Consider the following 14,366-nt stretch of genomic DNA (forward strand, 5'->3'; position numbering starts at 1 on the left):
GAATTAGAATTATGGAACTAATTACTCTCCAATAGTCTAACAATAAAATCCTATAATATATATAGTTTTTTATTTATATTAATCATAATTTTTACATATTATTTCAAATACTCTCAAAAAAATATTTTTTAAATTACAATTCATAGACAAATAATTTTTGAAACAAAAAAATATATTATCATAATTCATTAACTCCCATTATATACAAAATTAATGATAATAAGAGGGATCACTCAAACCCCGCCCATATATGCCCCACCTCGTTAAATAATAAAAGTATTTTAGAATTAAATTTAAATGTTGAGAATTTAATTTGTTTTTTACACGGAAAGAAAAAAAAATCACAATTTTAATTTTTTTTCCCTCTCTATAATTTCATAATCAAATATTTGAATTTTTAGGGCGAGGCCATATGCCGATGATAGAATTTTCTATTTCGCAATCGTTTTGTCCTCTAAGTATTCGGAAAGTTCCATTTTCACCCCATTCTTGACCCCAGGAATTGGCGACAATCTATTTAAATATATATTATATGGGGATGGGAAGAAACCATATTTTCGAAAAAAATGCTACGATTTTTATGGAAAATACAATCTAAACAATCATCTTTCAACTCATTTATTTTGTTAAATTGTGTATTTTTTAATAAGAAAGTAACATTTATAGATTAGATTTTTGGGTTTTTCACAATTTAAAAAAAATATTAAATCTAGTTTTTTATTTATTTTTAAAAAAAAACAGTTGTTCCTGTTTTTTCCATCCTAATATATATACTAGAGAGCTGCAAAACCCGGCCCACACGGCCCAAGCCTAGACTAAATAGAATTTAATCCGGGCTTATTTTAACTAATATCGGGTCGAACGTCCTAATACCTTTTTAAAGGAATTTAGGCCAGGCTTAAATTTTTAAATGTCATATTCAATTTTATGAAATAAATTGATATGTTTAGTACAATTTTTGCAAGAAGCAAGGAGCCAATATTTTTTATTAATAGAATATTATTTTTATAATTAAAGAGATATTAAATATTTTTTTATAATAAATTCGGGCTAGGCCCAGCGAAATAATCTATATTTTAACTTGGGGTCGGGCTTTTCGGTGTTAATAAAAAAAAATTAAATCTCGAAATCGGGCTAGGATAGACAAATTTTTTAAAAAAGATTCTGGGCAGGCTTGAAAAATTAGTTCCTATAAGATTTGTAAAAATTAAAATATTAAAATCGAGCTTAAACATTATCTGATTCAGACATTTAATATTATGTTAACCGAGGCTAAACAGATTTTAAACTGGGACACTATCTTAATATTTTTTAAGTATTTGGTGCTATTGTTATTTTTCGTATTTATTTTCTCGTTTTTTTTGTCGTTTTCTTTTCGTTTTTTTAAAAATTTTCTTTTTGCTTTTTAGGTTGTTTAATCGAAGCCAAATAGCCAGCTAAAAAGAGTCTATTTAGTAATAAGTCGAACCAGAATACATTCTAAAGGCTGATTATCATGTAAAATAGGTTTAATTTTGAGAAAAGAAGTGTCACAATCATATTTCATGCTTTATTAATTTAAAAAAATATGTATTTACAGTTATAGTGGAATATTTTAAAAATTAATTTTTATGGTATAGACCAGTTGATCAAAAAGTTAATGGGATATCATTTTGTTATTCAGACTTAAAAATTATTTGTATTGAAATTGAATGGGAAATTGCAAATGTAGATTCAAAGAGTGGTAAAATATGTTCGGCCCGACATGATTGCCTTATTTCTTTATATCATTATGCTTTTATTGGTAAATTATAACTATATCACAAATAAATTTGTAGAGATAGTCACCCTCTCAATTTGCAATATTAATATTATATAATAATACATATTATTTTACCCAATATTTCGTCTTTGGTGGTTTATCCAATTGTCCCCAGCTATTTTCAAAATTATTTGTTTTTTTAAAAAAAAATTATAATTTACTTCTTTTATCTAGATAAAAGGATAAAATTAAAATTAAATATGTTAGGATAGGATATGACCCAACAAATACTGTAATTTTACTCTTTCATTCTATACGTTATATAAACATTGACGTCAGGAGAAACAAAAGGATGCAGAGTAACATTAACAATATTTAAATTCTTCTTTAGCAATTTTTACTAAACAAACCCTAATTATTCAGAGCCAGTGGAGCCAATGTTTTAAAATTGTAACTGAACCTTTATAATTTATAACACCTAAACATATAACCTCAAAATATAACGGGTTTTCAACTCCGTGTTTTCTACCATAATAATAATAGCAATGTTTAAATATTTTTAAATTATATTTATGTGTGTCCTATTTGTGAAAGTTTTCAATTTTATGGGGGTTATATTAGAAGTTTCCCGTCATGGGCCGGATATTTAGATAGATGAGCGGTTTAAAATAGAAAGAGTAGAGCGAGCTTATATATATATTTTTTTTTTTAAAAAAATTATTTCTCAATATTGCATATTTTATAAAGTTCAAAGTAAAAATAAAATAAAAACAAAATGAATGGATCAAATAAATTTTAAACATTTGGGCTGGGGAAACAAAATTTCGGATAGTAGACCGGTTATTTAAAAAAATGGGCGGGCACGGGTGAGTTATAAAACTTAAAATATGAGGGTGGGCTCGTTCGTATTAAAACTTCTCCCATTACAGAAATCTAATTTTTACACAATTACTCTTAATAAGGTTTTATAATACATTTAAAAACTTTTAACAAAACAATCCACGAAAAATTTGTAAACCCTAAAATTCTGACGGAATGATAAACGGAATTGTTTTTGACTGAAGCTGATTCTTTGACTAACCCATCTAGTCGAATATTTTTCTTCGATTTTCCTTTCTTCACCCTCTTTGGACATCTGTATATTCCACTTTTGTAAACGAATAAATCGGGTCTGATAACCATCGTAGCTTTAAAAAAAATTATAAATATATATATTTTTCTTTTCTTTTATTTTATTTTTCTTTCTTTCTTTCTTTCTTTCTTTCTTTCTTTCTTTCATTCATTCATTGATTCATTCATTCATCCATTTATTTATTTATTCATTCATCCATTTATTCATTCATTCATTCATTTATTTATTTATTCATTTATTATTTCTCTCTTTCATTTATTCATTCATTTTTATTTTATTTATTCATTCATTCATATAAATATTTTTTTAAATAGCTGACATCTTTACAAAAAAACCGGCATATTTATGCTAGAAAGTGACATAAATGACGCAAGCTAAGATGTAAATAAAGTAAAGTATCATAATTTACCCTGAACTGGTCCATTGGACAAAATTTCGATCCTGATACTGCTTTCCTAAAAGAAATAAAAAACATTATGTCTGCAATATTTTAGTTAAAAGGGTTATCTTTTCTTCGTTCCATTTTTTTATAAAAAATTTATTTCTTTCATATGATTAGATATGAAATTCTAGCTCCATTCTTATAAAACCAAAAATCATTTTTAATTTAATTTATTTTGCAAAATCTAAAAATGTTTTACATTTTTTGGAACTTTGTAAGGTGGTGTGAATTTTAGAAATTGGCTCTGATTCTTCAAGCAATCGGCGTTTTTGGAGACAAGAGATGAAGAATTATTAATAGGGCATTCGATATCTGCCCCAGTATAAGGAAAACATCCTTCCATTACAGTGCTATAAAAATTAAGTTTATGATACAATATTAAACTTGCAAAATATCATTTTAAACTTCAAATTTTAACCAGATTTGAAATTATATACCTTTATTCTACATTTAAAGGCTTCTGAAAGTTTATAATCATACTTTGCAAGAGTACAATTTCTCATTATTATACCGAATTAAGGATTTTAAAATTTAACATTTCCTTATCATTTTTTTTTCTTTATTAGTCGATTATCATTGAAAAGCGCACATTTAGATAAAATAAAAAAAAAATTTATCGTAATATAATTTTGAGAATATTATATATATTATACCCAAATTTCCAAAGAAATCTCCAAGCTATATCAATATGACCACCATGGCAACCCAGCTGTCTCCCCCTACCTTTGTTACATGATATTAAGTACTGAGGGGAAAGGGTTGTTAACCCTTTTCGCATACCTATTATTCCTGACCTATCACCAGCCACATCTTTTTTTCGAAAATTTTTTTAAAAGAAAAAGGTTAAAATAATCTTTTGAAAGATGAAAACAAAGTATATATATATAAAAAAAAAATTCGGTTTCTTTTCTAAAAAAAACATTATATTGATCTTAGAGACCTGCAGATCAAATCCGGATGTTTTCGGGTTGTAACTATTCAAAACTCCGCCCGTGAAGCATTATAAAGATGTATAGAACAATGGGAAATATAATGAAGTTACTTCTTGAGTAACTTAGTGAATATGAATTACAGCAATACCTCGTTATATTATGGTGAGTCACAATTTAAGGACTCGCCACATACATCATGTTTTTTTTATAAACCTGTTATTGTGTGAGCGAATGAGTGTCTATTGTTAAGCAATAATTTAAAGAAAAGTAAAAGAATAAACCAGCTGCTGATATTGCCCAAGATGAACCGCAATTCAACTGATTCCGAATAGGATTGATGTGAGGGCCCCATTTTTTCCGACTATCGAAGTTTTCGTTTAGTATTTCATCTAGATACGATATAAGGGATATAAATATTTTTTGTGTATATATAGAATTAGAAACTCGATTAGGTTTAAAAAAAAATTAAAAGAATAATCATAATAAATGATAAAGCTAGGACCAAAAAAGATTTTTTTGAATGTTTTCCCACTAAAAATCAAGGAAAAATATAAAATTTTCCCTTTTATTTTTATGCTTCCTGGGGCGAGTTCTTAATAAATTATTAAAATAATTATCTTAATTTTATTTTTATCATTTTACACAATTTTTTATCGGTTTGAATTTGAAGTAAATTGCAAATGTCTAAATAAACACTAAGTACTTCATATATAAATTATTTATATATGTTGGAATAGGATAGAAATACGCACTTTTTATTGGAATGGTAGTTTATAATTGTAGTATAATAAAAGTAGAATCATTATGGATTAGCAATCTTAATCTTGGCAAAATACAAATCTATGTTCGTATAAAAAAGTGTTATTTAAATTTATGATATTTATATTATTTATATCCTCTTTTATATGTTAACTTCAATGTGTTTTTTGGGGCAATGTATTATTTTTTTTTAACATTAAATCCATTTTTGAGAGCGATTTTTTTAAAAAATTTAAAATATATGATTTTGCAGGAATAATATTTCAGCCAATCTAGAAAGCCTGCGCTGTGATTTTTAGAAAATTTTGTCATGAACTTTTGACCTTAATATAATTTATTTCTTAATACATTTTCTATATAAACTATAAATGACTCAAAACTTGACGACAAAATTATCTGAATCTCATAGAGCAGGGATTCAAAACACCTGTAAAATCAGATTTTTTTTAAATTTAAAAAACGCAATTAAAAATATGATTTAAAGTTGAAAAAAAAATAATATCTTTTGTACGAAAATTTATTTAGACAATTTTAAATAGGAATCTATCATTTAAATATTATTATATGAATTCGAATAATAATTTTAAAATATTAAAAAATCCATTTATTTTGATATATATCCGTCTTTTTTAAAATTATAATTTTGATAATTTTAAAAAATAGAAAATTCAAATTATTGTTCGATCCAAGAGAGGTTAGATAGGTAGGCATATTATATGCTACATATGCGAGTCGCGTGGTAACCATAAAAAGCTACTTATTTTTTTAAAAAGGTGTATCCTGGTAAAACTACAAAAGGGTAGAACCGCAAAACAACACTGCTATAACCATACCAGTCTTATTGACACATTGATCTTATTAAACACTGTTAGTTTCCCAAATTTTTCCCAAAAATCAAATTGCCCACATTTTAAAAAAAATAATTTAAGTTATATTTTAAAAGAAAATGATCTTAGACACAAACGCAATATTAAATAATCAAAAAGATATTTTAAAAAAATTGAATATCAAAATGTCTTCATTAACAACGAACCTTTTCCGAGAGTTAACGCCACGTAATTCATGTCTGAAAGACTATTAGCTAAAGGCAAAACTCCTAGTTTGTATTTCTTACCTTCGGCCAGCGTGTAACCCCAGAAAGCGGAATAGTTTGAAGCTTTCCAACTTGGCATATAAACATATAATTGAGATAAAATATCGAGAGGTTTAACTTTGGTGGGTAGGAAATATTTAGGATAGGATCTAGCCCTCATCTCTCAATACCCAAAACAAAAGTTCCACAAATTGGTTTATCTTACACTAGTGAAATGTAATTTTTTTTCTTCAAAAGTATATGTATTAAAATATTTGTAAATTACCCAATTCAATAATTTATTAGAAATTAATTACATTTTACTTATGCATATTATATATAATATAACTAAATAATATTCTAGCTGCTTATTCACGAATTATAATTTTTTTAGTATCGCACGAGAAAAATGGCTAAAAGTTATAATAAGGAAGAATTTTAAAAAAAATTTAGTAATACTTAATTTTATAAATGGCATTTTATAAAAAAAAATAATTATTTTAATAAAAATTGATATAATCAAAAGCATACAATAAGTGGACCTAAAGATCTCCAATAAAATATATGGGTCAAAAAAACTTACAATATAGCGCCCCCCCCCTTAACAAAATCCAGGTATGCCTATCCCAATTCAGTCATTTATTATATATATTTTACTAAATTGAATACATAATATAACTAAATAATATTCTAAGCTGCTTATTCACCAATTCTAATTTTTTTTAAATGATGAATTTAATATTCATGAAAATGATATAAAAGGAATCAATATTATACATTTTTATTATACATACCCTTTATTAGAATTATTGATCTTTTTAATGATTTCTGGCCGTATCATGCACACAGTTGTATCGCATTTAAATATTCTATTAACTTGACATGTACTACGATAGAAAAATTTTTTGTTAGAATTTTATATTTTTATAATATTTTTTTGGGCCTATATAACCGAAAATATTAATAAAAAATGTCATAAAGTTTCTATATATTATATTAAGGAAAGTAAACAAATACTTCGTTTGTTCATTCTTTCTTTCTTTCTTTTCTTTTCTTTCTTTCCTCAAAATTAAAGTTCTCATATTTTCTGGAGAATCTCATCATATCATACTTCATTTTAATTTCCATTAATTAGAAATAATAAACCATCTGAAAGATGAAGTCAATTTATTCTCCTGTTAAATTTTTTAAAATAAGATTTTAACAAAATAAATCTGGAGAAATTGGATTAGAGAATGAACAGACACTTATGATATAAATAAGAATGACTAATATGACAATAATAAACTGTTTATTTCGAATCTTCTAATAATTTCTTGTGTAAACATAACAAAATGACTTCCTTTTTAAAAAAAATACCCTCTAATTTCTTATATTATTTTTTCTTTAAATATAAATACAAAAGTAATATTTGATTTCGCATCTTAAAAATAAAAGATAAATTAAACAAAAGAAGATTAAAAATTATGAGACAATGAAAAAAAAATTAAATATCACTTTTTTGACAATATTTTTTTTTTATTCAGACATTTTTCCGGGAAAAGATTTAATTGAATTTTTGACAAATCGCAAGGTTTATTAAGAATCATTATCATAATTAAGTTTACATTATTGGAAAAATATTATTAATATTGATTTAAAATATTGTTTTTTTTCCCTTCTTCCCTCCCCCTCTTTCACATCCTTCCTTCCTTCCCTCCTTCCTTCATTCCTTCCTTCCTTCCTTCCTTCCTTCCTTCCTTCCTTCCTTCCTTCCTTCCTTCCTTCCTTCCTTCCTTCCTTCCTTCCTTCCTTCCTTCCTTCCTTCCTTCCTTCCTTCCTTCCTTCCTTCCTTCCTTACCTTCCTTCAGTCTACAAAATTTGTTATTTTGTTACCAGAGATTGCAATTGTCCTTAAAGATAGTTCCTATATCATATGTCTCCCCTTTGTATATGCATTTTCTTCGAATGTTATCTAATACGTTTTTAAAAAATGAAAATAGTTCTCTATTTTTGACAAAATATAATATTTATTTTTAAAGATTATGCAATAATATATAGTTAGTAATAAGATACCTTATCGTATTATCTATATTATGACACGCAAGATATTATTATTTAAATGACGATTCGGACAAAATGTATTTTGAATATTCCTAAATAAAACAAAAAATAAAAACAACAATCTTAATATATCCACCTCTACAACAGCAAAAATATCAAAAATGATTTTTTTGATTCAAATTCATGGCATAATTTTGCTAGAAAAATTGTTATAAATGATTTCCATTTTCAAAGCAAGTTAAAAGACATATAAATAACCAAACAATCCACATAAATGAAAATTATTACTTAAAATAAGTATTTCATAATAAATAAAAAACAACAATCTTTCCCGTTATATTGATATTTTATATATTTTTTTTTTGAATATAAATGTCCTCTGAGAATTTTGTCATTAGTTGCATGTTATTTGGACCTTCGTGGTTATTTGTAATGTATGATAAATATGCAAAAAAATTTGAAACTATATTAGTAATTTTTAATTTCACATTCAACTTACACGAAAAAAAAATGAAAAAAAAATAGAGATCTCGGCCCGGGCCTATTTAAAAAAAAAATACTGTTCGGTCGGGGTTTCCCTCAATATTTAAAAACATCTGGAATTGGATCGGGCTTAAATTTTGAAATAAAATTTCTATAAACCGATCAGTGTAAAAAATGTATAAACATTTAAATAAATTCGGGCCACGGGGTGACAAATAACTCTTATTTTTATTATGGGTCGGGCCTTCGGGACAATAGGATGACAATTTTTGGGGATCGGGGCGGGCCGGACAGGGTTGAAAAATTAAGCTGGATGCAGATCACTAATATAAAGTAACTCTAGCCAACAGCAGGTTTCTGGAGGATCCAAATTAACTAAGTTACACTGTATAAATGGTTTGATGTTCTGAATATTTTTCCCCAAAATCCCATACCTCCAAAATTAATTTTTGAAATAGAATCTGGCTCTTTGTAACTCCTATTCTCTAATTTATCATGATTTTTTTTAATACTTATGGCTATGTCTATTTTTTTAAATTTCAAAAGTTTCAAAACTTTCACAAATTTTAAAATTTTAAGGAAATAGTAAGTCAAATTTTTGTAATTTATAAAAAGAATTATGTTTTGGGCATGTTTTCATTTTTATATTTAAAATAGCTTATTTATTTATTTTCATTAAAGTTTTGAAATTTTGAGAATTTAATTTTTTTTGATATTTTGGACACGACATAAAGAAAAGAGTTTCGTGAGGAATTTCGAAAAAAAAATATACGGGACCAAGTGGAAATCTGAACTCTAGTATGATGAGTGATAAATTTCCATAAAAAGAAAAAGAGATAAAAAAAAGAAAAGAAAGATATGAAGGAGAAATTTTCAAAATTAAATATTATTAGTTTATTTCATTAATTTAATTATTGATTTTTGTGCCTTATATTTTATGGAGTTTTTTTTTCGACTTCCAAAAGGTTTATATTGTCAAATGATCAATAATTTATGTTTTCTTTCAATAAATATTTCTTCTTTTTCTCTTGATAATTATTATTACTTAATTATAGGATCTTTCAAAAAAATTATAACTCCAAATTTTAAGCTATTGTGATCGCGACCTTGTCCTTAATAATAATTTGAAATAAATATTAAAAAAAATGTAAAAATTTTATAAAATAACATTTTAAGCTTTAAGTATAAAAATAAGAAAGAATTTCAAGGGTGGGGTAGGTTTGAACCCAATAGAAGAGTTTACTTTAGATTTTACATTTTGGTCATTAAAATCTGTTGTAAAATTCTTTTAATTTTATCGTTTCTTTTATCAAGACTATTTCCAAATCTTCTATGTATTGAGCTCTAAGTATGGTAGATCTTAGACACTTTTTATCAATCATTCATAACTTTCCATCTCTACCTTTCATGAATTTGCAGGGAATGGGGATATAATTCCTTTACAAACTTCTTCCCATTACTTATGTGAATTAGAACATAAAACATTTTTTCGTTTTGTATTTAATATGACTTTATTTTTATAAAAAAAAAATGTAAGAAATATACAAAATAAATTTTATCATTAATAATCGCAAAAGCATATAAGAGAACTTATAAATTTATCATTTAGAAAAAAAAAATTTATATATTTTGCATCACATTTATTTTTATTTTTTGAGATTCCAGGATAAGATTTCAAGATGTAAAGAATTTATGAATTGTTTAAGTGAATGTAAATAATAAATGGGTGTGGTATGGGGTATCAAAATTATAGGTAGGGATAGTTTCCAAATAATAAATTGAAGAGAGGGCGGACTTGGTACGTGCGAAATAATTAATGGGATAAAATAGCGAAATTTAAAACATGTAAAAATTTAAGATAATAATAATAATATAGCTATAAAATTGACATAAAATAGGGTGGAAAAAACCTTGATTGATAGTAATGATGGATGATGTTGACGAGGGAGTAAAATGAGTAAGTTTTATGACATTTCCAGAAAGTAGGGCATTACGGGAAGGCGGAGTAATTGATTCTAAGTCGCCATCAACACAAACCGATTTATAGTCAGGGCAGCAATCGTTAGCGTGCTGGCAAAAACTGTCGCAATAGCAGAGAGTAAGATTGAGATGGATAGGTTTGCTACAAGTGTCATTCCTATTCCGACAGCATGTGGAAGTTCCCCTGGTTTAATTGGTTTGTTTCGATTTTCCATTGAGCTCTCGGTTATTGAAAATGGAGTAAAACAATAATCACCAGCTAGATCTGAATCTACTATATCGTGCAAAAATTCTTCGAAATTCCCATCTCTTAGAGACCGTCTTAAGTCGTTAAAGTTTTCCGGTTCTTTTTGCGAGTTAGTCAAACCATATACGTAAGAGTTATAAGTCTTGAGCTGATTAAATTTGGAGTCGTTAATTCCCCTCTGAATCTCGAAGAAATTCGAATCTACGATTGATTGTGATAACGTTATAGATATCGCCAATATTGCCAAAAGTTTTTGGATCGAAAATGTTACAAAGGTGTAGTAATATTTTTTTATATGTGTCCTATAATTCATTTTTCTATTATTTTTATATTTCATTTTCAGAGAATTTCTTTTCTTGTCTGAAATAAAAAAAAATTTGAAATATTTTAGTTTTAAAATAAAAAAAAATAAAACTGATTTTTTTATTTTCGTCAAAAAAAAAATTGACAAAAAATATTATAATGAAAATAAATATCTGATTTTTTTTAAATATTTATTTACTGATTTAAAATGTTAATTATGAAAGTATATAAACTTATATTTTTAAAGATTTGGGATATCGATTTGGAAAGACAATTTGGAATTAGACAGATGTTTATTTTTTACTATGGTCATTGTCGATTAATAGGATCATAGGCGAAGAGGAGCACTATTAGATGTCTTTTTTTGTCTCATAAAATAATAATGGAAGGCTTAGAGTTAGACCCACTTATTTGCAGACCTGTTGATAGACTTATATTTCTTTTTTAAAGGAATTTAGTTTTCACTTATTTTTATGTCAATACGCTTATTTTTTTGAACGAATCGGATAATTTAGTTTTAAAAAAAATTTACTAATCGTATTCGGTTAGAATTATTCGACTTTTTTATTATTTAACAAAAAAATATTATAAAATATTCATATGAAAATGTATTGAGAGATTTTTTTTAATGCAATATTTATAATATCTCTAAAATTCTCATCAATAATTCTTTGCCCTAAAGAAGGGAACCTAAATCTCCAAAAATCATAGGTAAAATTTTATGACTCTTATTTTTGGATTTAAATACTCTTTTTCTTAAAATGTATTATATATTTTCAATTTTATATTAAAAAATTGTTCAAAAAAAATGAATTTCGCATTTATACATCCCGTCTTAACTCGATTTCGTAAATTTCAATTATAAGTTAATTTTCTTTTATTTAAATAAAATTTTAACTTTGACAGTTTTAAATGGATTATTATCATTATTTATAAGAGTTTTTTTCTAAAAACAAAAATTAATTATCAATTATTTTTTATAATAAAAAGATTGATCTCGATGATTTAAGTTTACAAAAAATATCATTTTTACTGTAACTCTTTTTATTCAGGCGTGAATGGAACATTTTATATTGTTGATATGATAAATAGATGTTTTCCATTGCCTAAATGATTTTCTAATTATTAAACATTTTATTTCCCATAGAGTATCACACTCCTAATGATATATTCTTTTATAGAAACTGTATCTGTATCCACTCTCCAGTTTAAACCCCTCTTAAGCCAGTGTCATTGAGATCCAACCTTCTGGTAACTAACATAAAATAATTAAATTATAAAATGGATACCGTTTATCTAAGATGGGTATTCTTATCCCCTGATATACCTCTGACATTTTTATATGCGTGGGTCAAAATTTTCAAGAAGAGCCTCATTTTTAAATTGAAATTAGTTATAATTACAACTTAAATCTCTTCTTCTAATATTATAACTGACGGTGTGAAGATTTAAAGTTAAATATATAACTTAATCTTGTGGTAAATGATCAAATAGAGGCAATACTTCACAAATCAAAATATCTACAAATGTCAAAAAAGTATATATAAATAGAAGTAATTGATTGACGTTCATGATATAGAAATAAATTTTGATCTCGTAGCAGTTAAAACCTTATGAGACACAAAAAATAAATTTTGTAGTAGTTTTCAAAAATGATAAGCACTGGCAGTAAATTCAGATGATCTATAAATTAAGATGTCACAGAACGTGTAACAAACTTGAGAATTGTCAGAATCTTAGCTTTGAAATTGATGATGATCCTGGTTTTTCAGATTGGTAAAAATACTCTTTTTATTACCCTTCCGTTTTCTCAAATATATTCAATCCCCTCATGCACTGCCGAAGGGGTAATGCTAATGTGTAAAACAATTTAATTAAATCTAAACTACGAGGTATTATTATAGATCCTTTAAAAAAAAATAATTTAACAAATTTATCTATTCAAAAAAAAAAAACTTCATTTCGAAATTTAAATAAATTATTTGATTAGTTGCAAGATACTTTGTAGTTTTAATAAATTATTATAAAAGGTAAGATATTTTTGATAAAAAATTAATATTTTATTTTAACAAAAAAAAAAGGAGGAAGGGGAGAGTTCATTAAAACAATTTTTTTTAATAAAACCTGGCAATTTATCTGTACTTTGTTTTGATTACTTGGTTTATTTTTTTAACCCTTTACAACATAGGTATAATAAACTCCCTAAATTATGCGGACGCGGTATATTTTGTCCAAAATTTTAGATAGCTATATCTCAGAAAAGGTAATCCATATCGTCAGAGGAATGTTTAAAGAGTGGCGTAGACAACCACCCCTCTCATGGAACATATGATAATGTAAAAATTCTATAATATTTTTTATATTTATAACTAGTCCAAAATTTTCTTTCATTACCTTTAAATTGATAAAACAAACCCTCTCATTTACTTTTAATTCTATAAAATAATCTTAGAAACTTTCTTCTTCTATTAAAAAAAAAATTGTGGGCAAAAAAAATCTTACAAATCTGAGAATAAGCTATACTATAGACACATATTTCATTTTTTAATCAAATTTTTGGGTACTTTCCAGAGATGCTATGATTTTTATGTGATCGGAATTTGACCCTTTCCTATTTTAATTGTAAATATACTTAGTATTTATCACACTTTTAATTTATAATGTTGCTACTAAATTCTAAGTTTATCAAAGTTACAGTCAGTAAGATAGAGTCTCATATTTTGAAATATAGTTGATTCTTCATGATAATGATAGTAATTTTTTTATAGATATTTCGTTATTTTATATTATAATTGCTTTCGTACATTCTAGGTTCCTCGCTCTATCTTGAAACGTGATATGAATTTGAGTAATTTTTGAAGTTTTTAACCTTTTTATAAGTGTTTACCAATTGGGATATAGAGTAAACTAAGTATATCATTTAAATATGGTCTTTCAAATGTTTGGCAAACTTCATGCTTAACTGAGTCCTCGTTCTTCTTATTTTTTAAACTTATTTCCGTTTAGACCAGGAATTTGAACGAGGTCACCCTATTTTGGTTGGTTATCATAAAATAAAATAATAATCAATAAATAAATTCACTACAAAATCATTCTCTACAAAATTCTCCATAAAAATAATTTTCAATAAACTGTCTTCTCTATAAAATCATCCATACTATTATTTTACAATATTTTAGAGATTTTTTATATTATATATAGTGTTGTTAAAAAGACTCTATTTTTAAAAACG

At 25.7% G+C, this 14,366-nt stretch overlaps 1 protein-coding gene across 1 annotated transcript; it reads right to left on the reverse strand.

Annotated features, from left to right (window-relative positions):
• Positions 1 to 202: 202 nt before the first annotated feature.
• Positions 203 to 11,144, reverse strand: LOC135928580 (uncharacterized peptidase C1-like protein F26E4.3). Its single transcript, XM_065465036.1, has 12 exons — positions 10,841 to 11,144; positions 10,515 to 10,775; positions 7,954 to 8,032; positions 6,873 to 6,965; positions 6,040 to 6,170; positions 4,529 to 4,636; positions 3,969 to 4,125; positions 3,515 to 3,665; positions 3,283 to 3,328; positions 2,760 to 2,928; positions 1,877 to 1,916; positions 203 to 513 (listed from the first exon to the last, which is right to left on the reverse strand). The coding sequence occupies exons 1-12, from the start codon at positions 11,142 to 11,144 to the stop codon at positions 382 to 384; spliced, it is 1,671 nt and encodes a 556-aa protein (XP_065321108.1). The 3' UTR covers positions 203 to 381.
• Positions 11,145 to 14,366: the final 3,222 nt, after the last annotated feature.

The sequence above is a fragment of the Gordionus sp. m RMFG-2023 genome, chromosome 4 (assembly GCF_954871325.1).
Source record: "Gordionus sp. m RMFG-2023 chromosome 4, tfGorSpeb1-WG-v2, whole genome shotgun sequence".
NCBI classification, from domain to species: domain Eukaryota; kingdom Metazoa; phylum Nematomorpha; class Gordioida; order Chordodea; family Parachordodidae; genus Gordionus; species Gordionus sp. m RMFG-2023.